Source organism: Lampetra fluviatilis, chromosome 24 (genome assembly GCF_964198595.1).
Source record: "Lampetra fluviatilis chromosome 24, kcLamFluv1.1, whole genome shotgun sequence".
In the NCBI taxonomy this organism is placed as follows: Eukaryota; Metazoa; Chordata; class Hyperoartia; order Petromyzontiformes; family Petromyzontidae; genus Lampetra; species Lampetra fluviatilis.
This window is the reverse complement of record NC_136298.1, coordinates 13046462-13063932: the sequence shown is the minus strand read 5'-3', so window position 1 is coordinate 13063932 and position 17471 is coordinate 13046462. Positions and strand designations below refer to the sequence as shown.

The 17471-nt window shown below is 47.8% G+C and overlaps 1 protein-coding gene across 4 annotated transcripts in view; it reads left to right on the top strand.

The window, feature by feature from the left end:
* Positions 1 to 251: 251 nt before the first annotated feature.
* LOC144941194 (polypyrimidine tract-binding protein 3-like) overlaps positions 252 to 17471 on the top strand; it is a 34895-nt gene continuing 17675 nt past the window's right edge. For 2 of the 4 annotated variants that reach the window (XR_013639230.1, XM_078867783.1), the window contains exons 1-10: positions 253 to 640; positions 2208 to 2247; positions 3941 to 3992; positions 4479 to 4648; positions 5415 to 5561; positions 6837 to 6971; positions 7227 to 7337; positions 11159 to 11348; positions 14334 to 14384; positions 16394 to 16438. Coding sequence is in view for 3 of the 4 variants with exons in the window: in XM_078867783.1 (XP_078723909.1) it covers positions 627 to 640; positions 2208 to 2247; positions 3941 to 3992; positions 4479 to 4648; positions 5415 to 5561; positions 6837 to 6971; positions 7227 to 7337; positions 11159 to 11348; positions 14334 to 14384; positions 16394 to 16438 (955 nt within the window). In the remaining variant the exon portion in view is untranslated. Of the gene's footprint in view, positions 641 to 2207; positions 2248 to 3940; positions 3993 to 4478; positions 4649 to 5414; positions 5562 to 6836; positions 6972 to 7226; positions 7338 to 11158; positions 11349 to 14333; positions 14385 to 16393; positions 16439 to 17471 lie in introns of all 4 variants that reach the window. The other 2 variants (XM_078867784.1, XM_078867785.1) reach the window with 2 other exon arrangements.

The window sequence follows — 17471 nt, the reverse complement described above, 5'->3', positions numbered from 1 at the left end:
GGGGGGTAACGGGGGGAGGGCGGTAACGGGGGGAGGGGGTAACGGGGGAAGGGGGGATGAGGGGAGGGGGTAACAGGGGGAGGGGGGATGAGGGGAGGGGGGTAACGGGGGGAGGAGGGGAGGGGGGTAACGGGGGGAGGAGGGATGAGGGGAGGGGGTAACGGGGGGAGGGGGTAACGGGGGGAGGGGGGATGAGGGGAGGGGGATAACGGGGGGATGAGGGGAGGGAGGTAACGGGGGGAGGAGGGGAGGGGGGTCCCGCGTGTCTAGCCCCCCCCTCAACTCATCATCACAACGACAGATCCGGGAATCGATTTCACGGCGGCTGTCGCGCCACCGCGTGAGCTCGGAGCTCGCCCAGCCGCGCGACGCTTGCCGACAGCGCGGGTCTCTCTCTTCTCTCTCTTCTCTCTCCTGCGGCTCTTCGTCGCCGAGCTCGGCAAGCCGACGAACGAGGCCGACGAACGAGGCCGCGCTGAGCCGCGCTGAGGCGGCCTGGTGGCTGCCGCCAGCGCGCAGGAATCGGCGCGCCGCCTCTCCGCGTGCCCCGAATCGACGGCGTCTTTGGTCGGCCGCCATTTGCCGCTGTCGCTGCTGCTGCTGCTGCCGTGAGGCCCCGCACCGCCATGGACATGGACGGGTGAGGAGGGGGAGGAGGAGGCGCCACGGGCTGTGCGTGAGACTGTGACACGGGCTGTGCGTGAGACTGTGACACGGGCTGTGTGCGAGACACCACACGTGTGACACGGGCTGTGTGAGACCACACGTGTGGTACGGGCTGTGTGAGACTGTCACACGGGCTGTGTGCGAGACACCACACGTGTGACACGGGCTGTGTGAGACCACACGTGTGGTACGGGCTGTGTGAGACTGTCACACGGGCTGTGTGCGAGACACCACACGTGTGACACGGGCTGTGTGAGACCACACGTGTGGTACGGGCTGTGTGAGACTGTCACACGGGCTGTGTGTAAGACATTGCACGTGTGGTACGGGCTGTGTGTAAGACATTGCACGTGTGGTACGGGCTGTGTGTGAGACACCACACGTGTGGTACGGGCTGTGTGTGAGACTGTGGTACGGGCTGTGTGTAAGACATTGCACGTGTGGTACGGGCTGTGTGTGAGACACCACACGTGTGGTACGGGCTGTGTGTGAGACTGTGGTACGGGCTGTGTGTGAGACACTGCACGTGTGGTACGGGCTGTGGGCGAGGCACCACTTATGTGGGCATGCGTGGAGATGTGCTGATATTATTTCGGGTTAATGGAGCGAACAAAACGGTACAAGTGTTTGTCCCAAAGAGAGCGAGAGAGAGACTTACTTCCCTGCCGTCCATAGGAATGTGGAATGTCCACCACAGGCTCAGGAGCGCCAGAGCAGTGATGAGACCCGCCCTACTACACCCATTGTTGGCGTGAGCTGCCACTGATCTTGTCTCTCGCCTCTCAGGGAATGGTGACAAATATCTTTCGTGATTAGCAGATCTCTCCTACAAATCTCCGGACTAGTGTTTGCATTATGACTGCAGGTATTGCGGTCTATGCAAACATGACTCCTTGTAAAAAGGTGTCAGTTTTGTTGCCAGATAGAAGGGTAAAGAACCAATTATCATATTTTTACTGGCAAATGAGGTTCCCATAGTGTAGATGCTTGCCCCGAGCTCTCATACTCTGATGGTGCATTGTCTTTGAGTTGTGCGCCTTTTGGCGTCATCTGGTCCAACCCATATGAGACTAGGCTCTAAGGAAAGCTGTCTCGGGTGTGGATCAATCAACTTTAAGGACAGTGCACATTATCAGAGTTATGTTCTTTTGTTTGTATTATGACTGCAGGTATTGCGGTCTATGCAAACATGACTCCTTGTAAAAAGGTGTCAGTTTTGTTGCCAGATAGAAGGGTAAAGAACCAATGATCAAGTATTGATTCGTCAGTCAAGCTGACAGCTCAAGCGTTGCAAGTCATTAAATAGTGAGGCATGCGAATTGTTTCGCCAATGTTCAGGAGGCTAATGTTTTGGGCAGTTATCCTCTTTCAGAACCGGGGCTATTAACATTAACGTCAGCCTCTTACAGTTCTGTATAGATACCATCTGTTGTTATGCAGTGTTCGTGATACTAGTGGTGCGTGATTATGTTTGTACTGATGCCTATGCAGGCCATTAATTGTAGTTTTCTGATTTTTTTTGTGCCATGTGTGTGTTTTAGCAATAGTCGATCAGATATGGGATCACCTGCTGGTTCAAAGGTAACTAATTTCTACACCAGAGCTTTTGATTTGTTAAAGTCACGGAGTGTGTGTAACCCACATTGTAACGTATTAAAACTACAAGCGCAAAAGGTCATAATGGTCATTTGTGTAGATTTCACCCCAGCCTGCCATGGTATCGTTTTTCTAGATGATACAGGACAAGTACTCCTCTGCATTCGCTGCACGGTTGACGTCTGGTGCGCGAGCTCCACGCCGTGACTTCCGCCAGCTGTAGTCCTGACCTTGCTGCTGCCCGTGCCATCGCACCTTGGCGACCACTTCCTTCTGCTCGATGCCATAGTTGTAAAGTGGGCACCCAGCCTTCGAGCTCTGCTCTTTGATGTATCCCACCATCCAGCTTCAGGTCTTCCTCCTAGTAGCTGATCTCGTGGCGACACTGCAGCACGTGTCTCTCTCCGGATCTCTACGCACAATTTGCATTTGTTCCCAATTCTTTGTCGGTCATTTGTCCACCGTGTCATGGCAGGAAACATCCAGTGGCTGAACACCGTCTTCTTTAGACACGTTGATAAATGCTTTTCCTCACCAAATTTCAGCTTCCAAGTCCTGCTCTTATACTTTAACAATTATAATGCAGCGTCTGTCATTGTAGTTACAATTAATCCTCCAGTCTGGTGTCTGTCTTGCGAAGAGATCTATGAGCCTTCTAATGGCCTCCGAGAACACGTGTTAAGTTGATCCGTGAATTCAAAGCGCTGTTTCTCGTTTATCTGCTTTGTACTCTTGTTGACATTTATGGGCCAGAAACTTCCATGAAATCAATTCTTGAGCTGGAGAATTGTAAAAGACATTTCTTTGAAACGGAAGGCAATGATGGGGGGAGAATATCAAGTTAAACAGCCATGGGAGTGAATCTAGCCGAACACCGCACCACTTTCATGACCGATAAATAAAATAGATGTCTCATTGCCTCAGGGAACTCGACAAAATCATGCATTACTGACCTGGCACATGGGAAATTCCGAGATTGTTGTGTTTACACAATGAGAAGTCTGAATATTGAACCACTTATTGGCCCCGAAACTAAGTATTTGAGATTTAGTGCAGGTAATAGTGGTTTGAAATATATTTTAAATTGGGAGACATATACATACAAGATGGCTCAGAATAATGGTTGGAATTGCAAAGCTGTAAATTCATTCATCCTATCTCTGGTGTGAATATATCACGCAAGTGATGTAGGGAGGAGGGAAAGAGGTGGGAGAGAGATTGTGTGAGGACACAGTCAAGAGAATGCAATCTGTGTGCATATTCACCGTAATTGGGAAGTCGGCAAGGGGGTTGGAATTTTAACAGTAGTATCAGAATTCCAAAGAGGTGATGCAGAGCCCAGTCAGGTGTGAATGTTAGAACCCACAAAGGATTGTGGGCTTCCTAACCACATGTTTCACAGAGTAGCTGAGCAAGCAACATCCATGATCTTGTACAATAGGGTCATAGATTGCCCAAATTACTTCCAGTTGATTGCAGATTTGCGGATGATGATGTGTGGACTTGAGTAGGAGCTCCTCTCATTTGGGAATTGTGTCATCTATATTTGCTGCTGCCATTACCAAGGATGATGGTTCAATTCGTTTACAATGGGTAATGTAATTGCTGTTTATTGCTATGTTATACGATAATAGATTGCCTTCAATTGGATTTTTTGAATGACTTGTGTTTGTTTCAGAGGGGACCGGATAATCTCTACTCTGCTAGTGCTCCTAAGAATGGCTCCACTGGTAAGGGTCAATGTGCCTAAATTGACCGATTCAGTTTGTGTGGTCTCTTTTTTGCACCTGGGACAATCAGCCGTCTCTGTGTTACGATGCGATAGGGAGGCTGGCCTTGATACATCTCAGGGCCCATTGTTCATGTTTCAATCCACTGCTGGATGAGGACCTCCCCGCGCCGTACAGGTCGTGGGTATCGTTTGACATACTCACGCTAGTCATTGCGGGGTGGTGAAGGTAGGGAGCGTAGACAGAGCATACTACAGTACGATTCTAAATATTGCTGCACTAAAACATACAAACTATGTCATCAAAAGTGTTGTTTTTATTTTAGTAAATAATGACTGTGGTTGGATCAACATTTAATAACTAAGAGTAGACTTATTTTTTCGACTACTATATTGACCAGACTAAGAGAATGGCTAAATGAAATCTATAGGCGAATTCGACTGGTTGTTGTCGTGAAGACTGAATTACCACTGCTGCCCTCTGCAGCCGAGGGCAGCGAGAGCAAGAAGTTCAAAGGGGACTCGAGCGACGAGATGCCCTCCAAGGTGCTGCACATCCGCAAGCTGCCGGAGAACGCCACGGAGGCCGAGGTGGTGACGCTGGCGCTCCCTTTCGGCCGAGTCACCAACATCCTCATGCTGAAGGGCAAGAGCCAGGCGAGCGCCCCTCCATAACACCCCCACCCACGGCCGCCTTGCTCGCAGGCCCCCACCGCGAGGGCTGCAAACGATTCGCTCCCCCTCGCAGTTTGATGAATTGTCGTCGTACACAAGAACATGCACTACATACACAAATTGGAACCAGTTGTTGCTTACGTGTGCGATTCGGTGCTTTTATTGTGAGCATGATAATTTGTTTATAATTCATGTATTGTTACAATGGTAATGGCCATGGTGTGTGATTTAAATGTTAGTTTGCATGTTTATCCTTGCACTCAGCGAGTAGAGGCTTTCTGTATTTGTAAGTGGAGTTTGAGAAGCTCATTTTTAAGGCAGTGTGGTTATCCAGCCAATGTCAACTTACAGTGCCATTCCAGCCACACACACCATAGTTCACATTTCATATTTGGCGAAAAGCGATTTCCCAATCCTCTCATTGCAATGAGAAGCAGCTCTCTGTGCTCAAGTGTCAATTGGAAGTGTGTTTACAGATTTTTGCTTAATGAAAAAGATTACTCATCGTCTACCTTAGATTATTATGACAGTGAATTTTATTGCTTGAATCAAACTGTATACGCCGCTGATTTTTTTTACTGCCATTACAAGGCAGACCTATAATAACAACATTCTAGCGCTTCTGGTGGCGTGTCTTTTGCCACTAAGCTCACTCCGTTGCACCGAAGTCGAGGGCAGACGTTCGGCGCGTTTCACAAAGCGCAGACTCGTGACAGCGCGTGGGCCTCTCTCGCTGCGGCGCGTTCAGGCGTTCCTGGAGATGGCCTCGGAGGAGGCGGCCGTGGCGGCCGTGACGTTCTACAGCACGGACCCGCCCGTGCTGCGCAACCAGCCCGTCTACGTGCAGTACTCCACTTACAAGTCCCTCAAGACCGACAACTCCGCATACCAGGCGGTGAGCGATCGCTTCATTGTGCGGGGAGCGGTGCTGACGCGGTGTGACGCTTGCTAACACGCCGGGCCCGCAATACGGAATCAGAATGTTAATTTAGACTGGAGGAATCCGATGATCTATCAAGTTCTTTTTCACAGATGTAAAGTGGGGGTGGATCAGAAAGTTTCAACAACAAACAATACAAAAACAATAGGAGTGCAAAATAGAGAAAAGGTAAGCAAGTCACTCTAAATAAATCTGAATACAGTATAAAAACACATTTCATAAGTGCATTAATTCCTGCCGATTTATGAAGGTCACGGGGTCAAATTCGATATCCCCGCAAGCAGTCGAAACAATGGCCGAGTTTCTTAAATCGCCCGTGTCGCTGTCCACCCAGCGGTGTTAACGGGTGCGGCACGGTTAGTCTATCGGCAAGTTGCCTATGGTGGGGTCAAGTCTGAGGACTTCCACCTCTTCCATCACGTCGTGAAGAAGCTCTCGTCACATCGAGTGAAGCGTCGGCCATCATTCCAACACGTGGTACAGCCCGTATCAATAATGCTTAGACAGTGATTGGAACCTCATTGTACAGTTCTCTGTTAATCCACTACTGGATGAGGGCCTTTCCAAGCCACCTGAGTCATGGAGGTACATTGACTGTACTTCACACTGGTCAGTGTGGTTGGTGAAGACGGCCTGCATCGTCGTTGGAGCATAGTACAGCACAACTGGAGTTTCCATAATACTGTTTTTTTCGGGTTAGATAGCGTTAAAATAAAAATGTGTCGTTAAACCCGTCACCACCTGACACAGCTAATTAGTCAGGGTTGTCACGTAAACAGAACATGCCACTTCGTTACTAGTACAGCACTAACCAGTGTGTTGGAGAGCAAAGTCACAACATTTACAATCCGAGTACGACATTTCGCCAGTAATTGCAACTAGCTCCACTGCCTTCTGCTACAACATAGCCTCACAGTAGCCTATAACACCTAGTCTATGGTTCCTTCGGTAAAGTCACGTAGATAGAAAAAATAAGAACAATACAAAAATGAAAAGAAAGTGAATAAAAAAAATAATAAAAACATCACGATGTTTCGATCGCAACAAAAGCAATCGTTATGCATGGTATTGGTCACCCATCCAAGCACTATCCCAGGTTGGTGACATTGTGGGCCGAGTCGTTGAATAACATTTAAATGTGTTATTCATACGTCTCAAACTGACACCAACCCTTCACCTGTGATCCGATTGCGCGACTCACCTTAATGTGCACACGCGCGCCGGGAGCAGAAGGCCCAGGCGGCCATGATGGTGGCGAACGGCTCGGACAGCGAGGAGACCAACTCGGCCGCCCCCCAGAGCCCGATCCTGCACATCATCGTGGAGAACCTGCTCTACCCCATCACCCTGGAGGTCCTCCACCATGTGCGTATGCACGGCCGCTCTCTCCCCTCGCCTGTGACCCGCGGCCGCTCCGCGCTAACTCTGTCCTAGCGCACTCGGCTGGCTCGAGCAGTTGACAAACCTAACCACATCCTCAACTCTCAAAGTTCTTAGTGCAAAGCTATACTTCTAGAAATCATAGCGGATGTTTCTTCGGCGGAGATTTAGCCAGATTGTAAATTTGTCACTGATGACTTATTGAACAAGTGGCATCTGTCTGTTGTTGTCTTATTGCAGGTGTTTTCCAAGTACGGCACAGTCCTGAAAATCATAATTTTCAACAAAAACAGCCAGTATCAAGCCCTGATGCAGTTTGCGGATGCCAGTAACGCACATCAAGCTAAAACGGTGAGTAACTTTATAACACTATCCAGGTCGTGTTAGTGCAACTAAGATGTTTACAAGAGTTGTTTTAAAAGTAGTTATGTCAACTTCCAGTGATGTTTCTTAGGCAAATCCTGGATGGAGTGTTCACCGGGAGATCTCTGAACGGAAATGTTTCGGTCTTATAAAACGATGCAAATATAAGCGTAAGCAATGTAATTACGAGAAACAAAAACATGTCAAATAATCTAAACACAAAGCAGCGCCGTGTGAAATGGCAGCTGTGGCTAACTACGTGTCCACACCTCACAAATTTACACGTGCATCATCTAGAGATCCACATGCAATTACGGCAGTGGTTCCCCCTCAACCGCTGTCCACCTGTAAGGGTTTTTGGGAAACGAATCGCGTGCAAAACACTTCCCTTTGCCTTGCGGACCAGCAGGGCTTCACGCGCCACAGGTTGGGAACGGCTCACCTGGAGGGTGTTGAAGTCCATGCGGTGCTGTGTGTAGGTCCGTCCACCGCACAGCTGTGCGGCCCGTGGTGGTTGCGGCGGTGGCGGCCTGCGTTCACACGCGTTACGTCAGCGTCGCCCCAGCCGCATTGTTCGCGGCACCCCACGGCGCTTCTTTCTCGTGTCACCAGTTTGCCGCTGTTAAAGTACGAGTTGGGTCTTCGTGCGGTGCACGTGCTTCCGATGTTTGCTAGACACGTCCTCTGTGACTTGGAGAGCGCAGTTTAAAGTTAAGGATGTAGATCTTCATGCGCACACAAGGTTTCTACTTGCGTACGCGAGACTTGCGTGTACACACGTTCACAAAACCTCTGTGTGTGTGCGTGCGTGCGTGCGTGGGCGCTGTCCCATATTAATTTATATTTTTTTGTGCTTACCCCATGCTCTCTCTCTCTGCCCTTAGTCCTCTTGTGTTTTATAGATCGTGTTGTAAGGGGCTTTGAGATGCATCGGCATTTAAGTAAAAATAAATGCAAATTCTGATCCTAAAGACAAAGCAGTTAGTGCTGCATTAAGGAGGTTAATCTTGCCAGTGAAGTCACTGTGTGCTTGACATTCACTTGAGAGCAGGTGATGGCGTTGGTAATGGTTATAGTGCATTTAGCGCTTCATGTAATGAAACGGGTATGGTGCAAACATTTAGAGAACACGACATTGAAGTGCAGATGTGTGGATCGTTTCGTGGAGAAAGGGAGTGGATCACATTGCCCTGTCGCCTGCCTACTGCTTCACTCTGAGACATCACATGGGAGTCGCTCCCATTGCTGGGAATTGGGCAATCCTGGAATGGGGGAGGCACAGCTGTGCATCATCTCCATCAGAACCACCATATTCTGTAGAGCACCACCTTAAACAAACGCCGACAACGCCAGCCATCGTAAAGCTGCCAAGAAGGGGCCATCCATTGAGTACGTACGCATGGAGGGGGGCACATGGAGGGGGGAAGGGGGGTTAACCCAAATGCGTAGCTTGCGTATGGGGGGGAGGTCGACTGACGATGTGCGTTCGCATAGGAAACGGGGGGGGGGGGGGTGAAGCCTCGATAATAATGCAGCGGGCGGTGGCCTATCTGTTTGCTTAAACACGTTAATATTATTAATCCTTGATCGTTTATGCGTGGATTAAATATTGGCCGTTCTGTAGGATTGGGGGGGGGGGCGTCAAGCGTACGTACGCTGGTGGGGGGATGTAAAAAGTATACAGGGAGGGGGGGAGGGGTCAAGTTTTGACAGATTTTTGCGTTCGTACGAAATGGATGGCCCCTAAGTGTCGCATCACTAATGCTCAACACCAGTTAAATAATCCCAGTCTTGACCATGTGCAGGCACGTGTTCTTTAAATAAAATAAGAACCCATTGAGACATTTCCTTTTGTGAAAGTGCCTGAGTTACACGCAGGAGTTCATGGGCAGGCTGGACTGCTCCGGCAGAGTAGTGGCGGCTTGGGAAACGGATACGTCCAGTCTGGCGGCATTATTGGAAGAGGACAACAGACTTACATTTTGATTTAAAGCTTTCGTGACTGCAGGGATTCATATTCTTGGTTCTTTCGGTAAAGTCACGTAGAAGGGAAATAATAAAGTAATTGTTCTATATTAATATTATTTTATTATTTTCCTTCTACGTGACTTTACCAAAAGAACCAAAAATATGACAACAGACTTCTGAGCCTGGAGGTCATAGAGGCCTGTTGTGTCAGGAAGGTTATAAGAGGTTCTATTTGTGGTATTTCCTGACCCTGAAGTCCTCTGAGGGCTCCAGCATTGTAATGGACATGGAATGGCTAAACGTGCATGTGAACACCGCAAAGTTCAAAATAGAGACCTTGGGGTCCATAAGGGCCAGCTGGCCGGCATAGATCTTAATGTTGCCTGCCTCAACACTCCAATAGTATCGTTTCACAAGAAGTTCCTTGTGTTTGACCAAGGGAAGACGGCTTTAGGTTGGTAGCACGACCAGAAACTAACACTTCCACTACGTTATGACTGCAGAGTTCTGTTAATGTTTTGGTTTGAGGTCTGGCTGATAATGTGACTGAGAAAAAGTTCTATTTTTGAATTGGTTGCATTGGTGACACCTGCAGGTAATTATTTTGTATTTTATATAAGTGGTGAAAAATTAATTTTCAGAAAGAGATCTACTTGCCAGTGTGCCTACAGAGGAACGTTTTGAGTCAATATAAAATAACTACACAACTTAACCGTAGGATGATAGTGTGGGCAGCATAATATCTGCGGTTGCTATGTTACTTAAAATTGGAAAATATTTGTCAAAACGAGCAGCGTTGAGCCTCGTTACGAAGCACTGGCCCGCATTTAAAAAGGCACCGCAGAGCCACTGCTGGGCAACATAATGCTGTTTGCCATCAAGAAAGTCTACACCTGCCATGCAAGACCACAACGATTAATCCCCGTACAGAGGGAATTGGGGGCAAAATGGCGATCCGAGCGCTCTGTCTGGAGCGGCCTGATGGTCTGCAGCCAGGATAGAGACCCACTCTGTGATGAGATGGCGCCCACATAGAGCAGGTTTGACATTTACAATTGATTGCAATGCAACTCTGTTAGCGCATTGGGACTAGGAAGGGCACCCAATAATTTAATTTCTTGAGTGGAATTTAAACTTAAAATTGCAGCAGATTCATTGAGATTGTGGCAGTGAGTGACTTGCAAGTACACTCTTCAAGCGTTGGTTTTCTTGGCTTCACCTCGTGACGGGTTTGTGGGAATGTCTAGATTGTGGGAAGAGTTTTGGTTTTTAAAGTCTGACCATATTTCCATCATTGATATTATTTTAATTGGTTTTTAGAGTTTTAATTTTGACTTATATTTTCATTAAATCCGGGGCTGTTAGAACTTGGAAGTAATTTTCATGAAACAGTAAAGTAGTTGCAGAAACCAAGGCCACTAAGCACATGGCCAGGCCAGTCCGAGCACTGGTGAGTGGGTTTTGGCCCAGGCTCCCCCACAAGCCTCACAGTGCCAAGCCAACAGAGCCGTGTGACTACCTTGAGCGGCAGCCTCTAGCTGCTTGACTACACGTGCTTGACTGCAGCTGCTCGACTTGGTAGAGTTGACAATTACTCAACCACCGTGGGGACTTGGTGAGGCTACAGGGCCTGCAAGTTGAGGGCTGCTCCTCTTCCTGGAGCACCTGCCGGTGGACTAATTGTTCATTGTCCCAGCTGTGGACCCTTCTCAGTTGCGGATAATCCATCGGGTGCTATTATGCAATTTTTACCCAGATGCCACCACGTGCAGTATGGGTAATGAAAGGTGCTTTTTTACTAAAACAACTTAATCCCCCTGTCGGACCCTCGCGGCGAGCAGATGCTCGACGGGCAGAACATTTACAATGGCTGCTGCACGCTGCGCGTGGGCTTCTCGCGCCTCACCAACCTCAACGTCAAGTACAACAACGAGAAGAGCCGCGACCTCACTCGGCCCGACCTGCCGGCCGGCGAGGGCCAGGGCCCGTTCCCCCCGATGCGCGCACAAGGCAAGGAGACCTCCCTGCTCGGTACGTGTCCGCACCCGCAGCGTCCGTTGCGTTGTGGCACCTCTTTATCGTTAAGGTTATGACCACCCTTGTTTAGCTAGGAAAGCCTCACTGAGTCACAAGGCTATTTTTTTCAGGAGGATCCTGCTATGTGTTTGATGTAGGAGGGGACGATCGCAATGTGTTTCGCAAAATAGTAATATGGGAGTAATTTTTTAATTGGACCGTGATGCCGGCACACATGGCCAACTCTTTTTCGGGATATGTCCCGTCCACTGTGAAGCAGACACCGCGTATTTTTTTGGTCAACACACTCTCAGTATTAACCAGGGCTGCCACCGGCTTGAATCGAAGACCTCTGCATCGAGCGGCAAGCGTGCTCCCACTGGGCCGTATCACCGCCCCATGTGGCTGTGGTTCTCACGATAAACTAGGTACGTCACGATTCGTGAGTTATTCAATTTGTACGAAGGTCATTTGTAAGTGATGTGACAACATTACAGTTAGGATAATTGAGCAAACAGAAATGGCACAAACAAGGTGTAAAAAAACTGATAATATAAGTACGACGGTACAGATGAGACAGAAAAGTGCAGATTTTTAAACTGAATTGCAACCGGTGATTTCGACAATTTTATTTCTGTTTTGTTGAACAAAACGTTTGATGCCGACTAAACAGAGGGATTGATAAATATAATGAGAATTAGATCCTCTGGTGATGTACGCAATATACGGGCCCGACCTCAAGGTTAGTGGATTAAAGGCACCGCCGCCACACCTGCGTCGTAATCACAATCTTGCGAGCTCTTCTGGGCCGCGTTTGTTTCCCATCTGCTGCGCGTTAACCCCAACGACCGGCTGCCACGCGGCGAGTAGCCGCGTTGCCGCCATAATTAGCTCCGCCGAGGTTCAGGGTGATCACATCGTTAAAAAGAAACTTCACAATGGATGCTTAACCTAAAAACATTCGCTAGACTTCACAGCGCAGAGAAGGTTGTTCCAGCAGTTCGCCGTTTACCTTTCCAGGCGTGCGCGAGTGCAACGCTGCCATTCTGTGTAATCTCCTTGGTTCGCTTCACGGGAACAGCAATCATCGGCGTTGCTCAGCATCTGGCGAATTATCCTTCACGTAACATTTAGCTCCCCGATGCGTGTTTGAGTCGTGCCGCGTGTTGTTTGGACGTGCGCTAAGGCCTGAAGGACACGTCGGAGAGCCGTGCAACACGTCCATGATGACCCGCGTGGCATTGTAATGGAACGTTTCGTTTCGATAAGCAATCTCTAGAAGAAAAAAACTATTTTGCTCATGAGCTGAGCCAAATTGTGTGGAGAGGAGGGACTCTCTCTGACTCAGGTCTGTTTTTAAAATAACATTTTGGTCTTTCAACCTTTCGGGCCCTTTGGAGCAAATGTTACAGACAGAGTTTGAACACGGAGGTAAAAATGATGCTGAGAAATATTGGTCCCGACGGCCTTTAGGCTGGTACCTCTAGATAGCAATATCAATTCCAATTATTTCGCTAGGAAATGCTCACCAGGTTGGTTTGTGCAAACACAATTTTAACCAATTCTGTAAACAAATATTCGTCTGAATGTGGGAGGAAACTGGAGAACCTGGAGAGAAAGTCCACCACTCACGCGAGAGCACCTCACAGCCCCACGCCGACAACGCCTGGCAAGCCCTGGTGCTCCCCAATCCGACAAAGCACTGACCGACCGCAAATTCCGCTTTGCTTCCGTAATCCGATGAGCATTGCGGCTGCCTGCAGAGGTGTGTGGAGGCCCAGGAGTGGTTTACAAATGGCTGGATGTGGACATGACAGTAGTTATATTTTCAAAGTATGAACTCTTAGCCTTTAATGTTTCCGTGGCTGTTTATCCAATGAAACTACTCTGACCTCTTCCTTCGCAGTGCAACTGCTGAAGACGAAACATATCACAATTTTAAGTAATACCTCAAATTGTGCACTTTATCAGTTAAAACATTTTGCAGTGGTACACGTTGACACAAATTAATAATAAGAGCAACATGAAGGCTAGGTGAGTCAGAAGGAAATGATCAAAAATGTTTACATTCGGATTGTCCGAGCAATTGTGCATTTCTATAATAGAAAAATGGTTAAGAGGGAAGAGTTATTCACTCACTGCTTCAGGTCTGTGAAGTGTCGTGATGAAGGAGCAGGCTCCACATTAAGTATTGACCCTCGCCGTATAGCACCGAGATGCCGTGGTGTGCCTTGGCTGGCGAGGGTTTAGATGCGGTGCGGCTAAACTACTAGTGTGGTTTCACTTTGTATTGGCTGCTGAGAAGCGTGGCCTTGGGCAGGACACGTCGCGAGAACGGATGATGGCCAATGGTCATGACTAACGACAGATTGGCAGCCAGAAGAAGGAGCGTGCCCGGCAGGACGACCACTGCGGAGATGAAGGCACGAGATTGGTTCATGTGCTGGATTTCGATGGATTGTTGCGTCCATTGCGAGACCGAGGGATGGCGATGGCTTAAGAAGGCATTTATCCAGAAGTAGATGGATCTTGGCTGCTGCTGAAGATTCTCATAGTTTTGTAATTTAAACATTTGATTTGAAGAAATTTTCCATCAGTTTTGACCATCCAGTCTACAAGGCTCCACTGCTTCCAATTTTATTAAGAATGAAAAGTATGTCCCGGCATTAAAGAACCACTCACTTTATCTTTCTCAGAGCGGCACTCGACGGAATAACCGCCGTTCTGGCAGAAAATAGCCTTGGAAAGCTTCCCTGCGGTGCAAGGGAAGAGGTTTCACCACGCGAACAGCAGCGTTCAATTCGGCCGCTTTCTGTGCGATGGAGCTCACAGTAGTGGGTGGGTTGATGCAAAGACGGAACATGGAAGGGCGCAATTTCCCCACAAATCCCAACCCACATTTCAGCCAGGTGGAAAGGAGGATTCTGCCTGCATGGACGCGTGGAGCTTGGCAGGAAAAGAGTTCCAGGTGGTAATGTCCCCCACTCTGTTTCTCTGCAGGTAACCCAGCCCTCATTCACGGAGGCTTCCCCAACATGTCCCAGTCTGCAGGTCGGTTCCTCCTGCTTTTGTGTGCTGCATGCATTTTCGTCAGATGAGGTTGCAACTCCATATCCATGCCGATTGCATCGCAAAAATTTGCGATCACTTTCTGAGTTCAATTTGTTGAGGACAGAGATGTCCCTGACCATTAGAGCTAAGTCATTCTCATACGTTCATTCACAATAAAGGTTTTATGGGTTAGATCACGTAAATATAAATGTGTCGTTAACCCATCACCACCCGACATAACAAATTAGTAAGGTTTGTCACGTAAACACAACGCGCCAATTACTACTTTAGCAGACTGGTGTGTTGGAGAGTAAACCCACAACATTTACAATTTCAGTACGACGTTTGGCTGGTCATTAAAACCAGCTTCTTCAGGCGATTTGCCATCATTGTGAATAAATCTGCATGTTTTGGTCCCATTCAGATATTCATCATTTGGGCTTCTCCACTTCCTAGAATTCCTTCCCTTAAAAAACCCAAATTATTCATTAATGAGCTCTGGTAGACACTCGCGTCACTCATTTCTCACTCCAATCATCCTCTCATCTTTGCACCTTAACCTGGTTTTACATTGGGCACCCGTTATGATGCTGTAACAGATCGTAGCCTGTTAACTCTGATCTTTTAGTGAGCTTTGTTACCTAGCTTGTTGGCAGTTGGTGCAGTAAGTGTAAGTGGGGATTCACACCTTACCTACTCCATTGGTAATAATTGCACGGTACGTTGGAAACCCGTTGACTGTTGACACGTCTTCACTTCTGCAGTGAACCCCTGTAACCTAGTTCTGGCCCTAATAATACCCTGTTACGTCCCAAGAGACACAAGCCTTATTCTTGGGTCTTTCGGTAAAGTCACGTAGATAGGTTCAAAGAATTTTTTTTAAATAACAAAAAGCATGTTATTTTCTTTGAACCTATTTACTTGACTTTATTGAAAGACCCCAGAATATGAATTCCTGCAGTCACGAAAGCTATAAGTCAACACAAGCTCTGCTGCAATGTTTCCTTTTTCAACACTCACCGGCCGTGGGTAAAAATAACCGCTACTTTTCAATTTCACTAGCTGCTCTTCGTAAATGATTTGAATGCTTAAACAATGATTTGTTCCGAATCCCATAGTTTCAAAGCGAGTGTGTCAAAGGCAACCAGAGCACGATGATTTATGCCGGCCTGTTATTTGTTTATATTTTTTAATGCGATTTTAATGATGCAACAGCTGTTGTGTTTTTACTGTACACTTATGCCACAAATAGTCTGCACTGTGTTGTACTCGTTACAGTGCAGAACAATGCATTTGTCAACTAATTGTTTATCTGCACCTGAAACAAATTACTGTTTTCGTAAGTTGGATTGAGAAAGATAGGGTTGCATTGCTTTCTCTCCTTTGTTTATCTCAAAGTGAAGTGAAGTTTCTCCGTGCTCAGAGTAGTATGGGTTGCACACATCAGCATTCGAAGCAATTGGGCAGCGCTGGAAATTCCACATTCCCATTATGGGGGCCAGTCTTTCCATACGACAACCACCGATAACCTTGCAAAAGTTGGTCCTCATTTCGCTGGCCCAGGATAACTAATACGTGATTTGGTGATGCTGCGTTGGCAGCGGTGCACACGCACATTTAACAAACGCAAAAACTCAACACACTCGTCAACAACATTGCCTTTGTGTTTAAGGCCGTGTTGTTGTTGACGGTGATGAGTGTGTTGCGTTTTTCAGGATAACTAATTGGCCGAGTCAAAACCGGCGTGGAATTGGACTCGCAGACTTCCAACTGTGAGTCCATCGCGCCACCTTTCTGGATGAACCTCGTTATGTATGCGTCTCCTACGTTGTGTTTTACGTCCAGTGCACACGAGCCTGCTTTACGTTGCCAGCTGTGGCATCGCGCTTCCCCGTGCGCCCGCTGTCCCTCGTGGCGTCCACCCTTGGGTCTCCGCGGAGTTTGAGGTGGCGTCGAGCAAGGGCTTAAATTCTCTCGGCACGAATTACTAACATCTCTTTCTCATGCAGATCTAAATCCGCGGCATTCTCAAAACTACTTCCCCCATTCTCCGGGTGAGTGCGGCAGACGGCTCCATCACGCTGTCGCTAAAATCACGCTGTCACAGCGCCTCTGTGTTGAGACAATTCCTCACCGTCATCGTCACGATTTGGTGCATGCACTTCATCTGTTTTATGCATTGTTACGTTCTAACTATTCAAATGAAATAGCACAGGGAGCGAGAGTTTTTGCTAAACAGTTAATGTTAGCGTGGTGAGTGTACAGAAATAATGTTAGCAGTGTGCGTTTAGTACCGGTGGCATGATGCATCGCGTCGGCGATTAATGTTGATTCTCGAACGTACGATATAGGCATGGAATCGCAGTGTATGAATTAGTTTTTTTTTATATTCGGATATGTTTTAACTGTTTTGTTCACGTGACATTCTCCAGCCCATCAGATGCAGCTCCACTCACTAAAGGTGTTAAAAAAGGTTACAACCCTTTTGTGTTTTTTTTATTTTCATTTTCGACAAAGCCAACCTAGAGTAACAGCACTAGGATACAAGGTGTTTCTGCATCGGTATAGACGAATGGATCTGAATATTGTACTGCCATTGAAAGCTCGTGGGCTTTGAGCCTTACTCTGCGCTGTGTGCGCGCCTACATTCTCAGAGCTGCCACGTGGCAGTGCTGTCCCTGTTGCTGTGCAACAGCACCACCAGCCGCTCTCATCAGGAACTGATAGCAGGCAGAGGAGCGTTGATTCACGGTGTCCCGTGTTGTTGGCTGAAACGTGCGTTGGTAAAACGTGCGTCGGTAAAACGTGTGTCGGCAGGTCGGCGCTCTCCTGTATACTCAAGTGGCGTAGCTGCTTGTTGTTGCTGAGAGGTTCGTGGTTTAAATCCAGCGGGCCACCTTGGTAATTCCTGTAAAATGTACGTGCTGTCTGCTTCACAATGGATGCTAAAGATCCCCTGATGTTATTCGAAAAGTAGTCCTTTTTGTGCTGGCTTCATGGTCCACATTTGCCATATTCGAACAATTACACTGCAAATCATTCAATTGGAACTGCTGTTTGCTTACAGGTCAGGTATTGAGTCAACTC